This window comes from Neurospora crassa, linkage group VI (assembly GCF_000182925.2).
Source record: "Neurospora crassa OR74A linkage group VI, whole genome shotgun sequence".
Classification (NCBI taxonomy): Eukaryota; Fungi; Ascomycota; class Sordariomycetes; order Sordariales; family Sordariaceae; genus Neurospora; species Neurospora crassa.
Genome location: NC_026506.1, coordinates 4,050,438 through 4,068,482, shown reverse-complemented (window position 1 = coordinate 4,068,482; position 18,045 = coordinate 4,050,438). Strand labels below are relative to the sequence as shown.

Genomic DNA, 18,045 nt, shown 5'->3' with positions numbered 1-18,045 from the left:
TTCTATTTATTAACTACCAATATATTAAGAATATTACGCCTAATAATTATAATACTAAACTCTTTATAAATAGATGAAGTAATATCGGTTAAAGAAGTCTTTAGTTACTTTACTATACGAAGGATACTCTCCTCTACTTCGCTAATATATTAAAGTCGGCGGTTAGTAATGTAGTACGCTACGCTATCCGGATTGAAGTTATATATATAGGTAAATACTATAAGCGTGAATTACTATATCGTAAATTTAGTAGATAATACGAGCTTTGCTTTCTATCTATAATCTTTTTTTATACTACCCGCTAATAGTCGAGGGGTAGTTTCAATAGTCTTATACTTCTTACTGCAATATAACAGTCCTTTAAAATATTCGAGATTATACCGCGCTAGTTTACTATAGTAATAATTACTAACGTATATTTTAATAACCCCGAAACCGATTTTAGTAACTATAATACTAATCTCTTTAATAGTAGCGTCGATATCGGTCTAAGACCGAATAGAAAGCTTATTAAAAGTAGGCTCCCCTTTGCTAACCGACTTCGCCTTATCTAATATACTTATATTACTCGATAATAAAGAGGACGAGGAGTTCGAGCTTAAGGTTAATAGGGAATAACGATGGCGGGATAGAGTAATAACGGGAGCTAGAAATAGCTTCTCCTCTTTAACGAGCTTATTAATATTGAGAAATTCTTTATTATCGTTGTGTAGCTTAGTCTTAATTTATTTAAGAGAGGGAGTCGGACTAGGGGCGTGTACGGGCGCGAGTATGGGGGAGGAGGCGGTTAGATCTACGATTTTAGGTATTTCTATAGTGTATAGTTAGTTACTATACTAGACGAAAACCCCCCCCTTAATATTATACTTACTAACTACAATAGTAAATAATAACGGCGACGGCGACGGCGATGTACTTAATTACTTCAATCGTTACTGCTAATATATAGAAATATTACTCGATGTTACTCGCTAGCAAATTTAGCGGGCGCTGATATAGTAGCTTACGATTTGCTATTGGCTAGACGGCCCCTACACAGTCGGATTGGAATCGAATATAGTCGGATTATCCGGGTCGTGAACGAGGAACTGTCGTCAAAAGGTGGATCCGGGATCTTATCACTGGCGTAGCCGATTGGTCGATCTGGTCTGGCAAGGGTTCCTTTGTGGGGAAACGGGCGCTGTGTTAGTGCAGTGGTCCAGTAATGATACTGTAACGGCAGTGCTGTGATCGCTGTAATTTCAGAAGGCGCCGGCCCTGTGATTGTAAGCTAGTCTAGTTGATGGATGGAAATGATGTATGGCGTATATCCACTGATGAAGGAATCCAATGATGATGAAGTTTGATGATAGTGAATGGGTTCATTGGACATGGAAAGTCTCACAAGGGAATGGTCTTTATGCATGACAGGGCCTCTTGTCTGTTGAGCATCTCCCACACTGGAGGGAATGGGTAATCACGACCGGACACACATCGGGTCTTCCTCCTCCAGTCTCAGCTCTCTTAGGGAAAGCGCCGCCTCTTTGTACTCCATTTCCTGCCAGTCTACAACTTCCCTCACCTCTTGTTTCACTTTTTGGCCACTCTCTTCTCCTACTCTTGCCTGTCCATTCTTTGAACTCCTTTTCTACCAGCCTTGAAATGTCCTGGTTCTGATCGAAAAGAGAGGCAAGACCCAGTAAGTCAAAGTTCATATCATTGTGTGGGCTAGGTGCCTTGAACTCTCATTGAGCGCTATGTTATGCTAATAAACTAATTGTCCTCGCCCAACAGCAACAGCAATAAGCGCCGTCCAACTGTCGAGCCATAAAGACCTCAAATCCGCCATCATAACCGAAGCTAGAAATTCAAGCCATAAAAACCGATATAAAGAAAAAACTGACTGACTGACTGTAAGAAGAATATCAGCAATGGACCGAGACGAAAACATGACCCGCCGCAACTCCACGCTCCTTTCTGTTCTGTTCCACTTTCAAACTCCGCGGCAAACAAGGAAGTGCCAGAGACAAACGATACAGGAGTGCCGTCAATCCTCCTCTCATCTTTGTGTGTCCTCCTCCTCCGCAGTCCCCATTGCCGCCAAATGAACATGAAATGATGACCCTTCGCTACCTAGGTATGATGTGCTTTTCATGTGACCGTCCGATACTGGAGATACCAGACCCATGTTAATGACCAATTCCAACGCTCAAGCAAATAAAACCAATCTTCCATGCCGATGCTGATGCCAATGTCCGATGTCGATGCAAGGTGCTGCAAGATGCTGCAAGACCAGAAGCCACATGGAGTTGCAAGAGATGAAAGTCTCTCAAATCTCCCCCTCATCACAATCCTCCTCCTGCTCCCGCTTCAACTGCTCAGCAGCTTCCATCTCACTGCTATTACCAGCATCCTCCCGAACCTCAGTCTTGACCTTGACACCAGCATCGCTCTCCTCACCGGCACTGGGGACATCTTCCATCTCGCTATCCTCCTGCTCCTTCTTGATCTTCTTGCTCGCGGTCTCCTCCGCCGCTTTGGCAGCAGCAGCCTTGGCCTTGGCCTGAGCCGCTCTACCGCGGGGAACAGCAGTCTTCTTGGGTGAAGTAGTCTTGGCAGCAGCGGCGGTAGTGCGAGGCTTCTTGGCCGCGGGGCCCTCCTTCTCAGTGGATTTGGCAGAGCGGCCGCGCTTCTTGGTGATGGGGATGATGACCGGCTCCGGCTGTTGCTCGTGCTCTTGCTCAATAGAAACAGCAACATCCTCAACGTCGCTGCTCTGCTCGGACTTGACGGGTGTCTCCTCCTTCTCCTCCTCTTCGTCGTCTTCAATGGGGGTTTCCTCCTTCTTGATCTTGGTCTCCTTCTTGACAGTCTTCCTCACAGCAGGCTTCTTCTTGTCTGCGGCCTTCTCGGCAGAAGCGTCAATCTTGATCTCCTCACTCTTGACGCTCGAAAGTTCAGACTTGTCGCTTTCAGCATCAGAGACCGGCTCGTCCTTGACATCATCAGCGGGCTTTGCTTTGCCGTTGGCCTTCTTGCCGGGAGTAGCGCCGTTGGCAGCGGCTTTGCCCTTGGCCTTGGTGGGCTTGGGCGGGAGCGGGATATCCGGCTTCAGCTCAGAGATCTTCTTCTTGAGTGCCGACCAGGCATTGGACGCACTGCGGTGGTTGGCCATGCCGAGGTGGTTGGCGAGCTTGACATAGTCGACCTAGGAGGGGTTAGCATTGGTTGCATGTGGGTGAGAGTGGTGATGACGAGGTGAGGTTGGGGTGAGTGAAGTGAACCAGTATGATGCATGGTGGGGATGCATGAAGGAGAGGCATGATGGGTGTAGTGGATGGCGATGATGAAGAGGAAGAAGAAAGAGATGATGATGATGATGACCATGAGGGTGATGAACAATGATGGAAGACAGAAAAAGAAAAAATCGCGACCTACCACAGGCATTTCGGGCATGCACAAGAAGGACATGACGAGGGTGTCAACCTCACGCGCGGTGAATGGACCCTTCTCGGAGGCATCAACCTTGGGAGCCATCTTGACTGTCGAGGGAAGAAGTGACAAAGGAAAGGTCGAGTGTGGACGAGTGGTGACCCTAGCACAGAAGATGTGATGAGGAAGTTGAGATTGTTGATGGATGACAAGTGTGGATCGATGAAGGAAGAGTCGAGCACGGAAGAGGTGCGAAGTTGTGAAGAAAGTTGTGCGGGTGCGAGTTCGAGAATTGGAAAAGTGCTGGTGGGAGGAAGATGCAAGAGGAAGAGTTGGCGGGAGATTGGGGGGGTTCTTATACTCTGGGAAATGGTGCGGGATGCTGTGAAATTCCTGACAAGTGTCAGACCGATGTTGGACCAATGTCAATGTGTCGGGGACAGGTGTCATGGGCTGGCAAACACCATGATTGTGGCTGGGACCTTGATGTGCGAAGTGATTTTGGGTGGGGAAGGGTGGCAGGAAATGTTGGGACGGGGTCAGTGAATGACAGGTTCGTAGAAAATTTGTTTGCAATAAGGTTGGTGATGGCAAGGTGAGGTGGGAGGTGAGAATTGAGGCGGGTGGTTCGAGATATCCAGTCCAGGGTGGTTGGTGGTGATGCGGATCTGGTTGATCACTGCTACAGCACGCGCACGGGGTGGTTTCAACGGGGAAAAAGTAGGTATGACTTCTAGGCATTACGTGCGGGGATTTGACAACCTGAAGTCCAAACTAGCAATATCTGGTTGTTTTGGCTGACGATTGTGGCCTTGGGCGGCGCGGTCAGCTTGAGACCCAATTCACTTCCAGCTTTAGGTCGACCATTACGAGCCCGCTCCGGCTGCACCGTGAAACCGGGCAGAAACATTCACCAGACATTTACACAGCACGTCATAGCGAGTCTAGGGCACTGCATTTCACCATTTGTGGCCGGGTGTCAAACGGCCCCGTCAAGGTTTGCATCTGAACCAGAAATGGGTCGCAACAGTCCAGCATTTTATGCGCCATCCAAAGAGTAAAACTCCACGATCAAAACAAAACTGATATATCATTATTTAAACCATGGCTATATGCCTTCAACAGTGACAAAGATGATTTGTGGTTGCGATATCGTCGAGTGTCTACACGCTCTTCCTTCGGCTTCTTAAAATGCCAAGACTTCCCCTGGCTCACATCAACATCAGAACTCGACCTGAGATGCATAAGACACAACAACGACCGCAATCCTTCCAGAAAGGATTGCAAACCGATCCATCCTCAACATTGAGCAACAGAAGCCTGATCCTGATGATGATGCAGTCGTGTTGTTTGCATGCGGCTCCTTTTTTTCTCGGTGCCAGACATGGATGGATGAAAGGAGTTCGGTCTTGTCGTTCCCAACTCCATCACATCTCAAACGAGCTCGCGCTGGCTAAGTACCCCTTCCACCCCTCTCACACTGCTGTCCCATACATCGCCCGTTCAGGTGTTCAGTGTCTTTCAACTGTTTGTCCATTCATCCCAGGCGAATCGAGCACCTCAACAGTCCCAATTGCCATAAATGCATTCACCTCAACTCTCCAACTTTGAACCTTGAGGTCCTTTGCACGACACCACATCAACCCTTTTCTGGAACATTCACCATTGCATCCATGTCAATCATCCGATCAGCAGGTCCAATTCTGTGCCGCCAAAGTACCCTGCGCCGGCCAAATGTCATATGCATGTACCTACGCATTGGCATTCCCAACCACCTGCATCGAATGCACCTTTGTCTGCACACCTAGTGGCGCAGGTTCTGTCCCAAAACAGGTAATATTTCTGCGGGGTAAGGGTTCATTTCAGGCATCGTCCTATGAGACATGAAATTTGACGTTCAATCTTCAGTTCAGAACCTGTGAACTTTCAACGAATTTGCATCCCGGTGTGGCCGCACATCGGACATTCAAACTTCCGCACACTTCAAGATTAGCGCACACGCATTCTAGGACCATGAGATGCAGTTTCAGATGACATAATGGAAGGATACCGGGTATAATGGCGGGGCAAAAGATCCCAGAAGGTCAAGTACATGGCAGGACAACCACTCCACAGGAGCAGGGCAACGAAGGGGACCATGCGTGCTAGGCCTAGAAGAATGATATTGCAATAGCTAACCAGGAACAAAACAAAAAGAAACATAACCGAAGACAATCAAAATAACATGCTTAGAACCAGCCTAAGCCACGATATTATTCTTGTTCCGCACTTCCAGACATTCTCCACAATTACCGCCATCCATCCGTCAAAAGTTGACAGACACTTCCCCGCGCGCCCAAGAGAACCTCGAACTCATTCAAACTTTCGGAACAAAGTGACCCTAGATGAAGATGAGCTTGTCACGGCCACCACCCTCACCCTCTCCCCCATTAGCACTCGCGGTGTTCATACTTGCAAAGCCCACACTTGCAGCCTTGACGCCATTGGGGCGCGGAGCAGGAGCAGGAACCACAGGAGTATCAAAGATGGACTCGGCGCGAGCATGGCTCTTGACCGTGTCCATCAAAATCGGCAACGCCACGTCCAGAACCTTGGGAGCAACCTTGACCACAGCCGAGCCCATCATCTGAACCGTCTTGAGCAGTCCGTCAAAGAAAGACTCGGGCTCGGCGGAACCGGCATCACCGAGGATAACACTCTCCTGAAGATCGCCATTGTCGGCCTCCAAAACGGCTTGGAGTGCGCATTCGGCCAAAACGGCACGGTGAGCTAGCAAACCAGCGGCCCTGGCATCGGTTATCGGACGGTTTCTGTCAGTAGGGTTGGGCCGGGCCGGAAGGTCGGTCTCAGGGGTTTCGGACCTTTTAGAGAGGTAATCGTCAAACTGCTTCTGGCCAGTGCTAAGAGCAGCCCGAGCACCGGCAATCAGCGCAGGCTTAGTAGCCTGGAAAGCTTTGCCAATGAAAGCACTGAGGTTGTCGAAAAACTCAGATTCGGCATCATCAATCTTGCCCACACTTGTGTATTGCTTGACCTCCGTTTGGGTGACAGCGTTGATGAAGCCAGCAATTTTCGGGTCGCCGGCATCGAGGCCGTCAGCCTCAGGCCCTGTGGGCTTGGGGACCTTCTTTACGCCACTGACTTGCTTCCTGCCAGTGGCGAGGTTCTCGTTGATGGCAAGATGAAGGCCGGCCTGGGACAGTAGAGGAACCAATTTGGTACCAAGCTTGTTGGCCTTCTCCGAGTCGAATCGGCTACCTTTGTACTTGGCTTGCATGTTGTCCATGATACGCTTGTTGGCTGGGCTGCGCTCCATACGGAGGACAGTCTGAAGTGCGGCTTCGGCTAGGACAGCACGTTGTGCTATACCATCCTCAAGCTTGTAGGATGGCGCCTTGTCTTCGTCCAAAGCAGATTCCTCACAAACTTTGCTTAGCGCGCCGAGGGCAATGCCACCAATGGCAGAGACGGGGCCTCCTAGAGGGCCGAGAAAAGGCGAGGCGAAGGAAAGGCCTTGTTGGGCGATGGGCGCGACAACGCGGCCGATGTCCTTCAAGACATCGAGGAATCCCTCCGCCTCATCGGGGTCAACCGGGTTCACGGGCTCCTTTGAAGGGACGCCAGGAATACCCTGGCTTATTTCCGTGACGAAAGGACTGCCGTTTTGCGGGAGACCGGCTAGGAGCGCCTGGTAGTCGTTACCATACTGGCCGCCAATGACGCTGGCAGAGTTGTTACCATATCCGCCGTAGCAATGGGTGCCAATAACAGCATCCGGCACTACGCGACTACCGCTAAACTTGAACTTGAGAACGGGAGCGCCAGACTGACCTATGATAGGCACGATGTTAGATCAATTCTCTACCTAGTGGTTTAACTCGCGTTATTTAACACGCTGACGAATGCTCACCTCCGGCCGTGGAAATTGGGTATTCGAGCATGTTTCTTTGGCTGGCACTCAAGTCAAATGCGACTTGCTCGACAAGCTCATACATCTCGGCGCCTTTCTCGTTGTTCATTGACTTGTCTCCCGGATACCCGATGACGCCCAGGAAAGTCTTCTCCTTGAGAGGTGTGTCCTGGTACTTGAAAAGGTTAAGGTTGCCGTCAAAGGGCCGGTCAACCTTGATGAAGGCAACATCACGGCGGCGATCGCCATCAATGATGTACTTGGAAGTCGTGACGACCTTGGCGGCAGAGCGGAATTGTACGGATGGATCGCTAGCCGAGTCTTTCCCGTGGTATCCGATGAAACATTTCATGTGAGTGAGACGGCCGAAACCCTGACCCTCATCGCCACGGTGGAAGACGCAGTGGCCGGCAGTGATAAAAGTGTCGGGGGCGATAAGGTAGCCAGTGCCGATACTAGAGGAAAGATGTAATTAGCGATAGGCCGCTCGTCAGCAACACGAGTGGCTATGTACTTACGCCCAGCGGTTATCCTCAGCACTCATTCCCTCGTAGCGCATGGAAATCTTGACGATAGCTTTCGGGGAGGTTAGCAATGGTATTTCAAGAAAGGTGATTCAAGCTTTGATCTGAAGCCACTTACATCGATACTTTCCACCGTTGGCAAAGTCACTGGGATGAACCTTCTCGCGGTTGTCCGGATCAAAGACAGATTCTTTGGGATGGCAATCATCATCGAGCAGCCCGGACTCAGGCTTTGAGGCCAAGTCCTTGCTAGTGGGGAGCCTCCAAGAAGCGCCGGGAGCCTTGGAGGTCCTGAGAGCTTGGACAAAGTCGAAGTTGGACATGATGGGCAATGATGAAGAATAGAAGCTGTTTGAGTGTTGGAGAGTGTTGTCAATTGGTGTTGTGATTGTGGTGATGGTGATGATGATGGATTGTGTTGATGCGAGGATGGGATGAGGGTTTTATACATGGCATTACTGACTTCAACGGCTCATGGTTCCATCCATATTCGGTACCTTCACCAAACGCTTCCTGTAGACCAGCACTCCATCCTCGTATGGCCATGAGCCGATGGCTCTCCTCAGTCTGGCATCACGGCATCTCCGTGAGAGTCGATATGTGAAGACCAGATATTGTGGCGTCCGCACCTTCGTTGAGTGGCTGGTCCATCACGCAAGCGAAGGCGACTATCGACTGCAATCACAACGAGGTAGGCTGGTCGATCCATGACAGAAGCCCATTAGTCTTGTTGTGCTCGGCGAGGCATAATCATGGCCGTTGCGTAACAAGTTCTTCATGGAGCCCAAAATGGCATGATATGCGATGCCAATGCTGCCCTGATCGGAGCTGAAGGAAGAAGGATGTGTTGCGCCCGGCGGTTATCCTAGGACAATTTGCTTCGTTAGTTTGTGATATCAGCTTGGAGCTAGCACACGGGTTTGTACATACTTCCATCTCAGCCTTCAGGACATCACTTGGAGTGATGATGTCGTCAACCAAGACAGACTAGTTGCCAGTCGCACGTGGGGATCGTCAGTGATGTGCTTGCGGTGGAGACCATGTTGCCGACATCAGCCTCAGCCCAGGGATTGATAATCTGTCTGGGAAAGCCACGAGCTAGTTCATAGCTGACACGCCGAAGAAGGATAGAAGGGTGGGGTAAGAGGATGAGGTCTAGAATGGTCCCTCGTCGTCACATCGTGGATCCGTTCGGAGGCCTGTCATCAGAAACGGCACTATTGAAAGAGGCCTCGTGGGTTCTGTAGTGTACGATGATGTCCGAGCGCAATTCTGAGATCAAATTTTCCGAACTGAACTGGCCGGGGCGGGTTGCAAAGAACTAAGATTTGGGTTGAAGGTTGCGATGGAAGGATGGAGAATCTAGAAATTGAAGTTCAAAGACGGGATGGGAGGAGGAAGTTGACGTCGGACGAACGACTGACAAAATGCGGGGAGCAAACAAGACGGACGGGGAACTGAAACACCAAATTGCTACAGCGCACTGGCCAACCGCTCTTCAGTGCTCTTTGCGGTGCCGACCGTTACAGTGGCTGCAGCGCTAAAGACTGCCCGGAAGCAGGTACGTACCTGCAGTGTTACTACCCACTTGGCAACCGGGCAACTTCAATGCATGCGGGCATCTGTGGTTCCTTCTTCCCCATTCATTGCCCGCATCTTTACAAACGTGACGCCTCTTCCTGGCTGTCCGTGGAAGGAAGGAGCGTTGACCGATGGCTTGATGCCGCCACTTTTTCATTTCCGCCATGCAGTGGCTGCGGCGGGAGACCTAACATGAAAGGACGGAAAAGGCGCTTTCCGTGGCCGCTAGAGGTACTAGTACTTACCCCGGACGCAATGGCCTCCGTCGTCCGAAATCAGTTTGAACTATCGAATTTCAGCCCCAACTCCCCAGGCCAAAGACTCATGATGAAATGTTTTCCAAGCGAGGGCCACCTACGTACTTGTCACAACCACAAAGGTATGATCAACCGTTGAATCAAGCCTGAATCACTGAACTGAGTGCTGCTGAAAGGCTCAACGTGGGATGGCGCAAAGCCACGGCGGTTGTCGCAAGTCGTTTTTGTGAGCTCGTGTTCGCTATGTGACCGTGGTCAGAATCACGCCAAGATGTGGTGAGGTTCACTTGTTCGGAGCCATATGGTACCAACAACAGCCAACGCGGAACGAAGCATACCGCTCCTGCTTGCGGCTGAGCTAATAAGAGCCGGCCCTAGCATTTATTTTCAACAAGGCCCTATGGCGCAACGGTAGCGCGTTCGACTCCAGATCGAAAGGTTATCCGTTCAAATCGGGTTGGGGTCAAAGCTTCGAGCATCAATTTTTTGTTCTTTTTTGGACCGGACATCATCCTTTTTCTTCCCATCTTTTTTTTTTGTTTCTTTTTGCTCTTTCCCTTCTTCTGCCTGAAAAAACTACAGTGAATCCCTCCAGCTCCAAACTTCGCCCCAATTCTTATCCCTCCCTACCTACTCACCCACGATTCGCATCATCATCACCACCACTCATCATCTTCTCCATCAGCAAAGTATACCCCCTCCCATCCTCCCAATTCCGCACCTCCAACCTCCACCCCTCCACAAACGCCCCATCCCCCCTCCAGCTCTCGGGAAACCACGCATCATCACGAACTGCATTCTCAATCTCCCTCAACCTCTCAAACAGCCCCGTTTGCAGCCGGCCCCTCCACAACCTAAACTCCTGTCTGCCCACCGTGCTCGTCCTATTGCACTCCATCCTTAACCGCCTGATGTGCCTCGTGTATTTGGCCACAAACTGGATCCCCAACCACCCGCCAATGTCAACCATGTCCAAATCAAAGTTCACCCAGAGATACCTGGCCGGCCGCGGTGGCTCCGGATACCGCCAAAGATTCACCCGGTCCGTGTCCCATTCCGAAAAGGCTTGCGTGTATGCCTTTAGCCCGACCTCGCGGGATTCGTGGCATGTATGAAGGAGCGCGGGCGCGGCTGTCGTACTAGATGAGAGTAGGCTATAGGTGGCTTCCCTATTATAGGGACGCCAGATTGTGCCGACGCGGAGTGAGACGGTGCGGGGGGTGATGCTTGATTTCCATATCTGGAGGCGGAGTTCAAAAGGGAGAAGAGGGAAGGGGTGGAAGGTGGTGGTGGTAGTGGCCGGAGACATGGTTAGTAGAGGTAGGATGGAATGTTCTTGATGGACTGCAGTGAGAAAGTGATCTTTTGCTTTTGGCTTGGCTTGGCTGGCTGCGCACATGTGATGTCGCTTTGGCACTGAGGAGCTGTTGTGGTTTGGTGAGATGACTTCCAGGTCTGTACTACCTACCTATCGACCGCCACATGTAAGAATGGCTGGTGCCTAAGTTGTGCACGCTTATGTCAGCGACACATGATACGTCAGTCCTGGGTAGAGCACATAGTACCGACCTATCTACAAGTACCTTCTATGCCACGTACGAAGTGACAGTGTGGTTGGCTACGACTGAGCGGGGTATATAAGCAGACCGGTTTCCCCATTTGTGTGGGAATCTTGGACCTGGATTCTTCCCAGAACCACATAATTGTAGCCATTATCAATGAGTCGTATGACATCAACAGCATCTCCACCTCGTCGTCCAAAGGTCCCGTCACGATGGCTACCACCTTCCACCCCTTTCCCCGGCTGCCCCTTGAGCTCCGACTCAAGATCTGGGAAGCAAGCATTTCGCCGCGCACCATTAACTTTAATAGCCGCGCTTTCACTACCGACGACGGCGACCAGAAACAACAGGCAGAGGTATCCATTCCCAAACCCGAGTCCATGATTGGTACCGTCTTTGGGACCTTTGCCTCAGTTCCGCCACCACCAACGATCCTCCACACCTGCCGCGAATCCCGCAACGTAGGGCTTCATTTCCGAGGCGGCTACCAAAAGGCCTTCCGCATCTGGTGCCTGCCCTACATCTTCGATGGCAGCTGGAACCAACGGTATATTTGGGTCCATTTTGGGCTGGATATAATTGACCTTGGCGACGAGTCACCCATCATGTTCATTGAAAATGAGGAGCGGGAGAAGATTCAGCGGCTGAAACTTGACTTTGATCGTGGGGTGTATGTATGGAAAAAGAGTGAAGCCCAGTCGTTTGCACGGAGCATGAGCAAATTGTTTGAGCAGGTGAGGGAAATAAGTGTGTGCATTCCTTGCAAAGAAGCGTGCCTAGAATTGCCTCCGGACTGGTTACCTGGAGGGAGTCATGGAGGGTTTATGGAGGGGTGGAGGACTATGGATTATACGGTCAGTCCTAAAAATGGAGATGAAGATCGAGATGGAGAGAGGAGCGAGGATGGGAAGACGGATGGGAAAATGTGGGTTACGTTGGTGTTGGAGAGAGAAAATCCATGTGCAGCGAATAATTCTTCTCGACAGTAGACCTGTCGCATCCAAGGAACCAGTTTGATACGGAAAGCCATTGATGGAAGATGTACAGGATCAATCAGGTCACTGGTAGTGGCAATTGCTTGTTGACGAAGAGATGCCACCACATTACTCACGCGAACCATACCACGCACGGGAAAAAATGGGAATCAACAAGTTCTGCATTGTGCGTCATAGGGTTCAGTAATGCAGAAATGTTATTTTGACCAGTGCACGTCAGCTGAAGGGGGTTGGAAGGATCAGCAAGAAAAGCAAGAGCGAAGAGCTTATTTCGACAAGGCAGACCGGAAGAGACCAGAGTTTGAGCTGATCAAGGTCTAGTGCCGGCGGATTACCAGGCCAAGACTGAAGAAGACATACAACAAAGGCGGAAGAAGTAACCCGAGGATAAATGTCCGGATGTAAGTGTGAGGGCGACTGGAGGCCGAAGGAAAGAACAACTGGCGCCATAAATGAAGCTTCGAAGAGGAAAGAGTGCCTAACCGAGATCTCAGCTGATGCAGGTACCTATCGTCAGTCAGGCATTAAGATGTTGCAATAGGACGAGAGGGTCAAGAAGGCACCCCTCGAACCACAGCCGGAGCTCTACAGTACCCCTTCCGCCACTTCTTCCATAGAGGTACTATTCTCCACCTCCTTCTTCTTCTGCTCATCCCCCCTTATGTCCTCCTCCTCCTCCTCCCCCTTCAACTCTTACTCTTGATCCTGTTGCCTTCGTGCCCTGGCTTTGATCCGGCAATCGTACCAGCACCAATAGCGTTTCCAACCACAAAAACCCGGACCTTGTTGGCATGTTTGTCGGACCTTTCAAGGCTTGCTTTTCGCATGATAACAAGCCATTGTCCCAAGATGGGCAAACCTATACCACAATGCCAGCCCTATTTCTATTCTGATATTGGAAACCACTTTGGCAGACACACTTGGGGCTCATAGCAAGGATGAGTCCACCAACGCCTCCTTGACTGACTGTTTTGTTTCGGCTTTGCGTAGACTTTCATGTTCAGTTCGGCTGCCGAAGCGTATAATCAGCACTTGGAAACGTTTGGTGCTTGGGTCGAAAGAGTGTTGGAAATAAGTTGAGTGTCCCTCTTTGTTCAAATCGCTGAGCTGCATCTCTGCTTTCTGTCCGGGGACTTTGCTTCCTCGCAAGGAGACCTGTAGGGCAGTGTCATTAGCACACTATCTATGTCCGTGAAGATGGGAAAGAGACGAAGTGTCAAACGGCCTTAATGCATCCAAAGTACCTCTAGCCTTCTCTGGATCCCTATGGTTTTTGCTGCTGGAACAACCAGCCGTGATCCCTCATTTAGCCTGCTTTTTTTTTTTTTTGCTTCCAAGTGTCGTTTCCCTCATCTTTGTACTGCTTCTTTCCATCGGCGTGTAGTTTGTTGGATTGATTTCTTGCCTTTGAGACCAGCGCACAGCGTCCAAGCAAGCCCCCAAAGCACCTCAATCATCCGCAAAGCATCGAAAAGACATCTCTCTCGTTGCTTTGTTGACTCTGGACTTCTTGATGCCTTGCGACAAACGTTTTTGGAAAGCATTTGCGTACCTCTATTTATGTGGCCAAGCACCAGATGGCTGGCAAGGCCAAGGTCACTGTTAAGGCCAGTAGCGTTGGCGGCCCCAGTTTGGAGGAGAATGACGATCTCCGGTGGTTTTGTACAATGTTTCCTTGTGGAGCTTATCGAGAGACTTGTTGTTTGGCAATGACTTGTAGCGATGCTTGAGCGGGCTTAACTGCGCCGGATCGAAGACTCAATCGAGAAGTGAATCCGTCGCGCTCGGTCAAGTTCTGAATAGGCACACCGATCCGGTGAGCCATGGTGGTGACCAGCCGCGATAGATGTAGGTACCTATGGGCGTGGGGACGGTTGGTTCCGATCAGGCGAAGCTTTCCAAGCAGTTGTATGGGCTGGCTCCTTGTGATCCGTCGCAAATCTCGTCGAAGAGAGGCTAGGTTGACGCGGTGACTGGACTGAAGTCATCGAGGAAAGCTGCCACTCGAGAGTCAGTTGAGGGAGCGAGTTGACTGCTGCAAAATTCGAAGAGAGAACCTTCGATCAAAGGGAGGATAACACAGTGTTGGGGACGTAGAGAGAACGGCGACGGTGGTTAAGGGTTCGTTGCGTTCATGGTCGTTCAGTTATGCCAGGCAGTCCGGTGTCCATGTAGAGATCGGGGGTGGTGATAAAATGGAAGTACTGTAAAGCAGCTTCAGACCTGCTCTACCTTACTCAGAGACAGTCAGATACACAGGGAAGATGCTTAATAGCTGGGCTACTAAGCTGACTCTGAATACCACGAGAAGGGTTCTGAAAAGGGGATCCCCCAGTACAGATGCAAATCCAGGCTAGCAGAATAAATGTTGAAGATCAGGAAACAGAATCGGATGCGTCCTAGACCCCTGCGCGCCCGGGAGCTCCAGTTTGCCCTCCCGCCGTCAAGCACCCGAGTCCAGCGAGGACTCCATCGGATATCAGCCGACAATCCCAGCCTCTGGACCACGTCCTCGTCACAGTTTGCCAGCCCGTGAGCCGGCAAAGGTATTTGGGGCCCCCCTGACACTGGCAGAGACTGGCAAAGTAGCCAGTCGTCCCCTTTGCTTGCACCAGACGATAGGTACCCCTCCACGTCTCGTGAGCTTCGTTCTCTTTCTTTGCAACTTTCGTTCCATCCACCAAAACGAAGACAAGCAAGTAACGCATTCGGTCTGTAAAGTAAGGCATTAACTCCTCCACCAAACTCGTTCACGTCTTCTGTAAACTCTTTCGAGTCTTCTTCAACTGCCTCGCGTCTAGTGCGGATCTCCTTTGATATCATCGAGAACGCATTTCTCTAGCCACAAAAGACAGATCAAGACGGAGGAAATTTTCTAAGCAAGCCTAGATCACATAGACTGACTTTCTGAAACATTAACAGCTTAACAAAATCACACTTGCCTCGAATTCTTCGTAGAAGTAGGTGCCTTAGTCTCCAAGCGCGTATCAATAATCTCTCATTCTCCTCGCTTCCATTTCATTGTGTGTCGGTACTAACCTAGAATGTCCAGCAATCACAAAATGGACACTGCTGCTCTCTTTGCGGTCTTCTCGGAGACCACCTCCCAGCCTCAGTCCACCGTCGCAGCGGCCGGAACCCACAACGTCGGCCACGAGCATGACAAGGAGGAGGCCAAACGGCAGATACAGGAGAGAAACAGGCTGGAAAGTTCCTGGTACAGAGGCTGGATGGCAAGGAGAGGCAGTGAGTATTCCCCTGTTCGATCTTCAACAACTGCTCTCACTTTGTTCGTAGATACTCCGGCAAAGTTTCACGTCGCTTGCTTCATTTCACCTTGCAGTTCACTCGAGCGCAAAGGCAGGTGAACTAACCCTCTTTCTCTATCCAGACTACCCCCGTTTCTTCCGTGGTCGCATCATCGTCCAAGACGAAAAGGACGAAGGCGGCGCCTACGCCCTCGCTTTCCAAGCCGCTCAAGCTGCCGGCTCCCACGTCAACACGGCCAGAGACACCCAAGTGGTGATCTTCTCCGACGCCTCCATGGACCCGCGCAAGCAGACTGGCACCTGTGCCGGGGCCGGGGTAGCGTTGCGTCGCCATGACCCCAGCTTGGCGAGCGCACCCAACGGCATGGTGGAGGTGTGGGCGGGCTGGCCGGTGTGGGCAGACGAAGCCGATGCGCTCAACATCACGGGCGCAGAGACCCTGGCTCTTTCGTTTGCAATCCACGTGGCTATGGTCGAGCTGTACCGCTTGGAGGCCAGGTTGGCGGTGGAGGAGAAGAAGAGGAGGGAGCAAAAGGAGGAAAGAAAGGCGAGCGAGAGGGAGGAGAGACAGGTCAGAAAGATGGCCAAGCGACATCGCAAGCTGGCAAAAAAAGAGAGGATAAAGGAACGGGACGCAAAGAGAACCAAGGAGCGCCTGCGCGAGAAAAGGGCGGAGAGAAAGGAGAGGAGAATGGCGAGAAGGGAGCACAAGAGGCTGAAGAGAGCGACCAAGTCCAACCAGCGGCGGACAAAGGTCACCGTCAAGATCTTTACCGACTCCACGGGTGCCCTTCTCATGCTAGACGGCCAGCTCCCCATGACCACTGCCGGTCTGCGCATGGCTGCCACGGCTGCAATTGAGCAGTCTATGGAACTCGAGCGGCGTTTTGTCAACCGCGCCGCGTCTTCTGCTCTCATGGATGTCGGTCTCGAGCTGCACTGGGTGCCTGGCCACAGTGGCCGTAAGCGAGAGCAGCACAGGAGGGCCGATGGCGAGGCAAGGAGGCTGCATAAGAAGGCGGACGCCGAGGCAGGGACTGCCCGCGATTGGGCTTGTTGGAATATCAACAACTGGTCCAGGGGATGCGGGTACCCGGTTTCCCGCAAGGAATTTGACGCCTACGTTGCTGACTTGAATGGGGAGTTGCCCGAGTGCGATGAGCCGGCCGTGTCTTTACCTCTACTGCCCCTGTCTGAGCAGGTTGGCGAGTTGCCGCAGTAGCCTCTCTCCAGTAGATCTCGCGGTCCCTGGTCCCAACACTGTCGACCTCGATCCCGGCCAGTAACAGCGACAGCAACGGCAACAAAAGCAGTACCAAGGGACTGCCGGGCTGTCAATGAACACTCATTGGTCGCGACCGCACAGCTGTCCTCTCGAGGCTCGTAAACATGTACAAATTATGTTTTGAGTAAGAACACCAGGCCCTCCAGCTTCAGGTTTCCTTGCGCCAGGAATGTTTTTTCTGGTTCAGAGAATTCGCCAATTTCGGAGTCCGTTGCTCGGGCTTGAATTCGCAAACATGGTGTCTTTTAGGGCCAGGTACTTTTTGCCGCAATCTTCTTGGACGATACCAACAGCCACATAAAAAGGTAGTCGCAATGTCCGGTCAGGATACCACAGGTGAATTGCGACAAGCTTTACCTAACCTCTTTTCTTTTCTCCAAAGAACATGGTTGGTTCTTTCCTTTGAGGAAAAGAAAGTGGGATCCATGTAGTTTGGGAAGGAAGGTACGGATCTGTCGGTGACTTTGACAGATTCCCTTCCGGGCAACGTCTCGGAACCGACCTTAGCTCCGGTGAAATGCCCTCCACCACAAGTAGAGGTCGCGACATGGAATTTTGGACTGGAACATCAGGGCATTGCAAGTGACGGGGAGGAGGTACCACGGCAACATATATTGGAGGTTCCAACACGCAGTTTCCCGCTCTGCCTAAAGAGTACATCGTAACCTCCAGCGACTGATTTTACCTCTTCGTTGTTGTTTAAAGGGGCCCCAACGCAAAGAGACCGAATAGATCGCGACTACCACTTCAATACGACACATGGTGACATAGCCAATTTGTAGCGAATCGTCCATTGCCAAGTATTGCCTTCTTCGTTACTTTTGAACTTCATGGAACCATTAGATAAGTTTGATACTACTCGCGACTGGTTTAGTCCCAGCTTCAATGAGTCTGGTCTACTTCACACCAAGCGAGCTACACACAGCATACATCCATGTACAGCTACTAGCAAGCGCAGGCAAGATCCCGTCGCACAGTTGAACCTGTACTAGGGGTTGCTTGTAAAGCCTTGCAATCAACTCAAGTACGACAGCTACACACCACGAAGTTACATTGATGGATAGGAGAAAAAATATCCAAATAAAGAAAGGTGTACTGAGCGACGGCGTTGTTATATGAACAAAGGTTAGAAGATCATCCCACTTTGTGCTCTCGCAATTACTCTCTGTCACGCTCGTAATGTATCGTAAAATCCAGCTATTCTTCAAATGAATCGCATTGTGGCACAGAATATTACCCGAAATGTACCTA

General features: G+C 50.9%; 5 protein-coding genes and 1 non-coding gene across 6 annotated transcripts; 3 read left to right on the top strand and 3 right to left on the bottom strand.

Annotated features, from left to right (window-relative positions):
- Nucleotides 1-2,308: 2,308 nt before the first annotated feature.
- On the bottom strand, nucleotides 2,309-3,516 carry NCU05015 (hypothetical protein; the record flags this gene model as incomplete). Its single annotated transcript, XM_951191.1, has 2 exons — nucleotides 2,309-3,187; nucleotides 3,418-3,516. 2 exons carry the CDS (start codon nucleotides 3,514-3,516, stop codon nucleotides 2,309-2,311), a joined length of 978 nt encoding a protein of 325 aa, XP_956284.1.
- Nucleotides 3,517-5,543: 2,027 nt separating this feature from the next.
- NCU05016 (hypothetical protein) lies at nucleotides 5,544-9,246 on the bottom strand. The gene is made up of 5 exons (XM_951192.2): nucleotides 8,776-9,246; nucleotides 7,964-8,710; nucleotides 7,840-7,897; nucleotides 7,322-7,776; nucleotides 5,544-7,242 (listed from the first exon to the last, which is right to left on the bottom strand). Exons 2-5 carry the CDS (start codon nucleotides 8,166-8,168, stop codon nucleotides 5,792-5,794), a joined length of 2,169 nt encoding a protein of 722 aa, XP_956285.1. The 5' UTR covers nucleotides 8,169-8,710; nucleotides 8,776-9,246; the 3' UTR covers nucleotides 5,544-5,791.
- An 831-nt stretch (nucleotides 9,247-10,077) lies between these two features.
- On the top strand, nucleotides 10,078-10,149 carry NCU15414. The gene has a single exon. It is a non-coding gene; the product is annotated as a tRNA-Trp (tRNA).
- Nucleotides 10,150-10,317: 168 nt separating this feature from the next.
- On the bottom strand, nucleotides 10,318-10,992 carry NCU05017 (hypothetical protein; the record flags this gene model as incomplete). Its single annotated transcript, XM_951193.1, has 1 exon — nucleotides 10,318-10,992. The coding sequence occupies one exon, from the start codon at nucleotides 10,990-10,992 to the stop codon at nucleotides 10,318-10,320; it is 675 nt and encodes a 224-aa protein (XP_956286.1).
- A 399-nt stretch (nucleotides 10,993-11,391) lies between these two features.
- NCU05018 (hypothetical protein) lies at nucleotides 11,392-12,445 on the top strand. Its single transcript, XM_951194.2, has one exon. It carries the CDS (start codon nucleotides 11,458-11,460, stop codon nucleotides 12,232-12,234), a length of 777 nt encoding a protein of 258 aa, XP_956287.2. The 5' UTR covers nucleotides 11,392-11,457; the 3' UTR covers nucleotides 12,235-12,445.
- Nucleotides 12,446-15,302: 2,857 nt separating this feature from the next.
- On the top strand, nucleotides 15,303-16,731 carry NCU05019 (hypothetical protein; the record flags this gene model as incomplete). Its single annotated transcript, XM_951195.1, has 2 exons — nucleotides 15,303-15,486; nucleotides 15,632-16,731. 2 exons carry the CDS (start codon nucleotides 15,303-15,305, stop codon nucleotides 16,729-16,731), a joined length of 1,284 nt encoding a protein of 427 aa, XP_956288.1.
- Between the last annotated feature and the right edge of the window lie 1,314 nt (nucleotides 16,732-18,045).

What these genes read in the sequence shown, in the direction of transcription:
- NCU05016 (XM_951192.2), bottom strand. Translation starts at nt 8,168, where the DNA reads ATGTCCAACTTCGACTTTGTCCAAGCTCTCAGGACCTCCAAGGCTCCC. An exon ending in CAACGGTGGAAAGTATCGAT is followed by an intron (nt 7,898 to 7,963) that starts GTAAGTGGCTTC and finishes CCTCCCCGAAAG; the next exon opens with CTATCGTCAAGATTTCCATG. An exon ending in GCTGAGGATAACCGCTGGGC is followed by an intron (nt 7,777 to 7,839) that starts GTAAGTACATAG and finishes TCTTTCCTCTAG; the next exon opens with TATCGGCACTGGCTACCTTA.
- NCU05018 (XM_951194.2), top strand. Translation starts at nt 11,458, where the DNA reads ATGGCTACCACCTTCCACCCCTTTCCCCGGCTGCCCCTTGAGCTCCGA.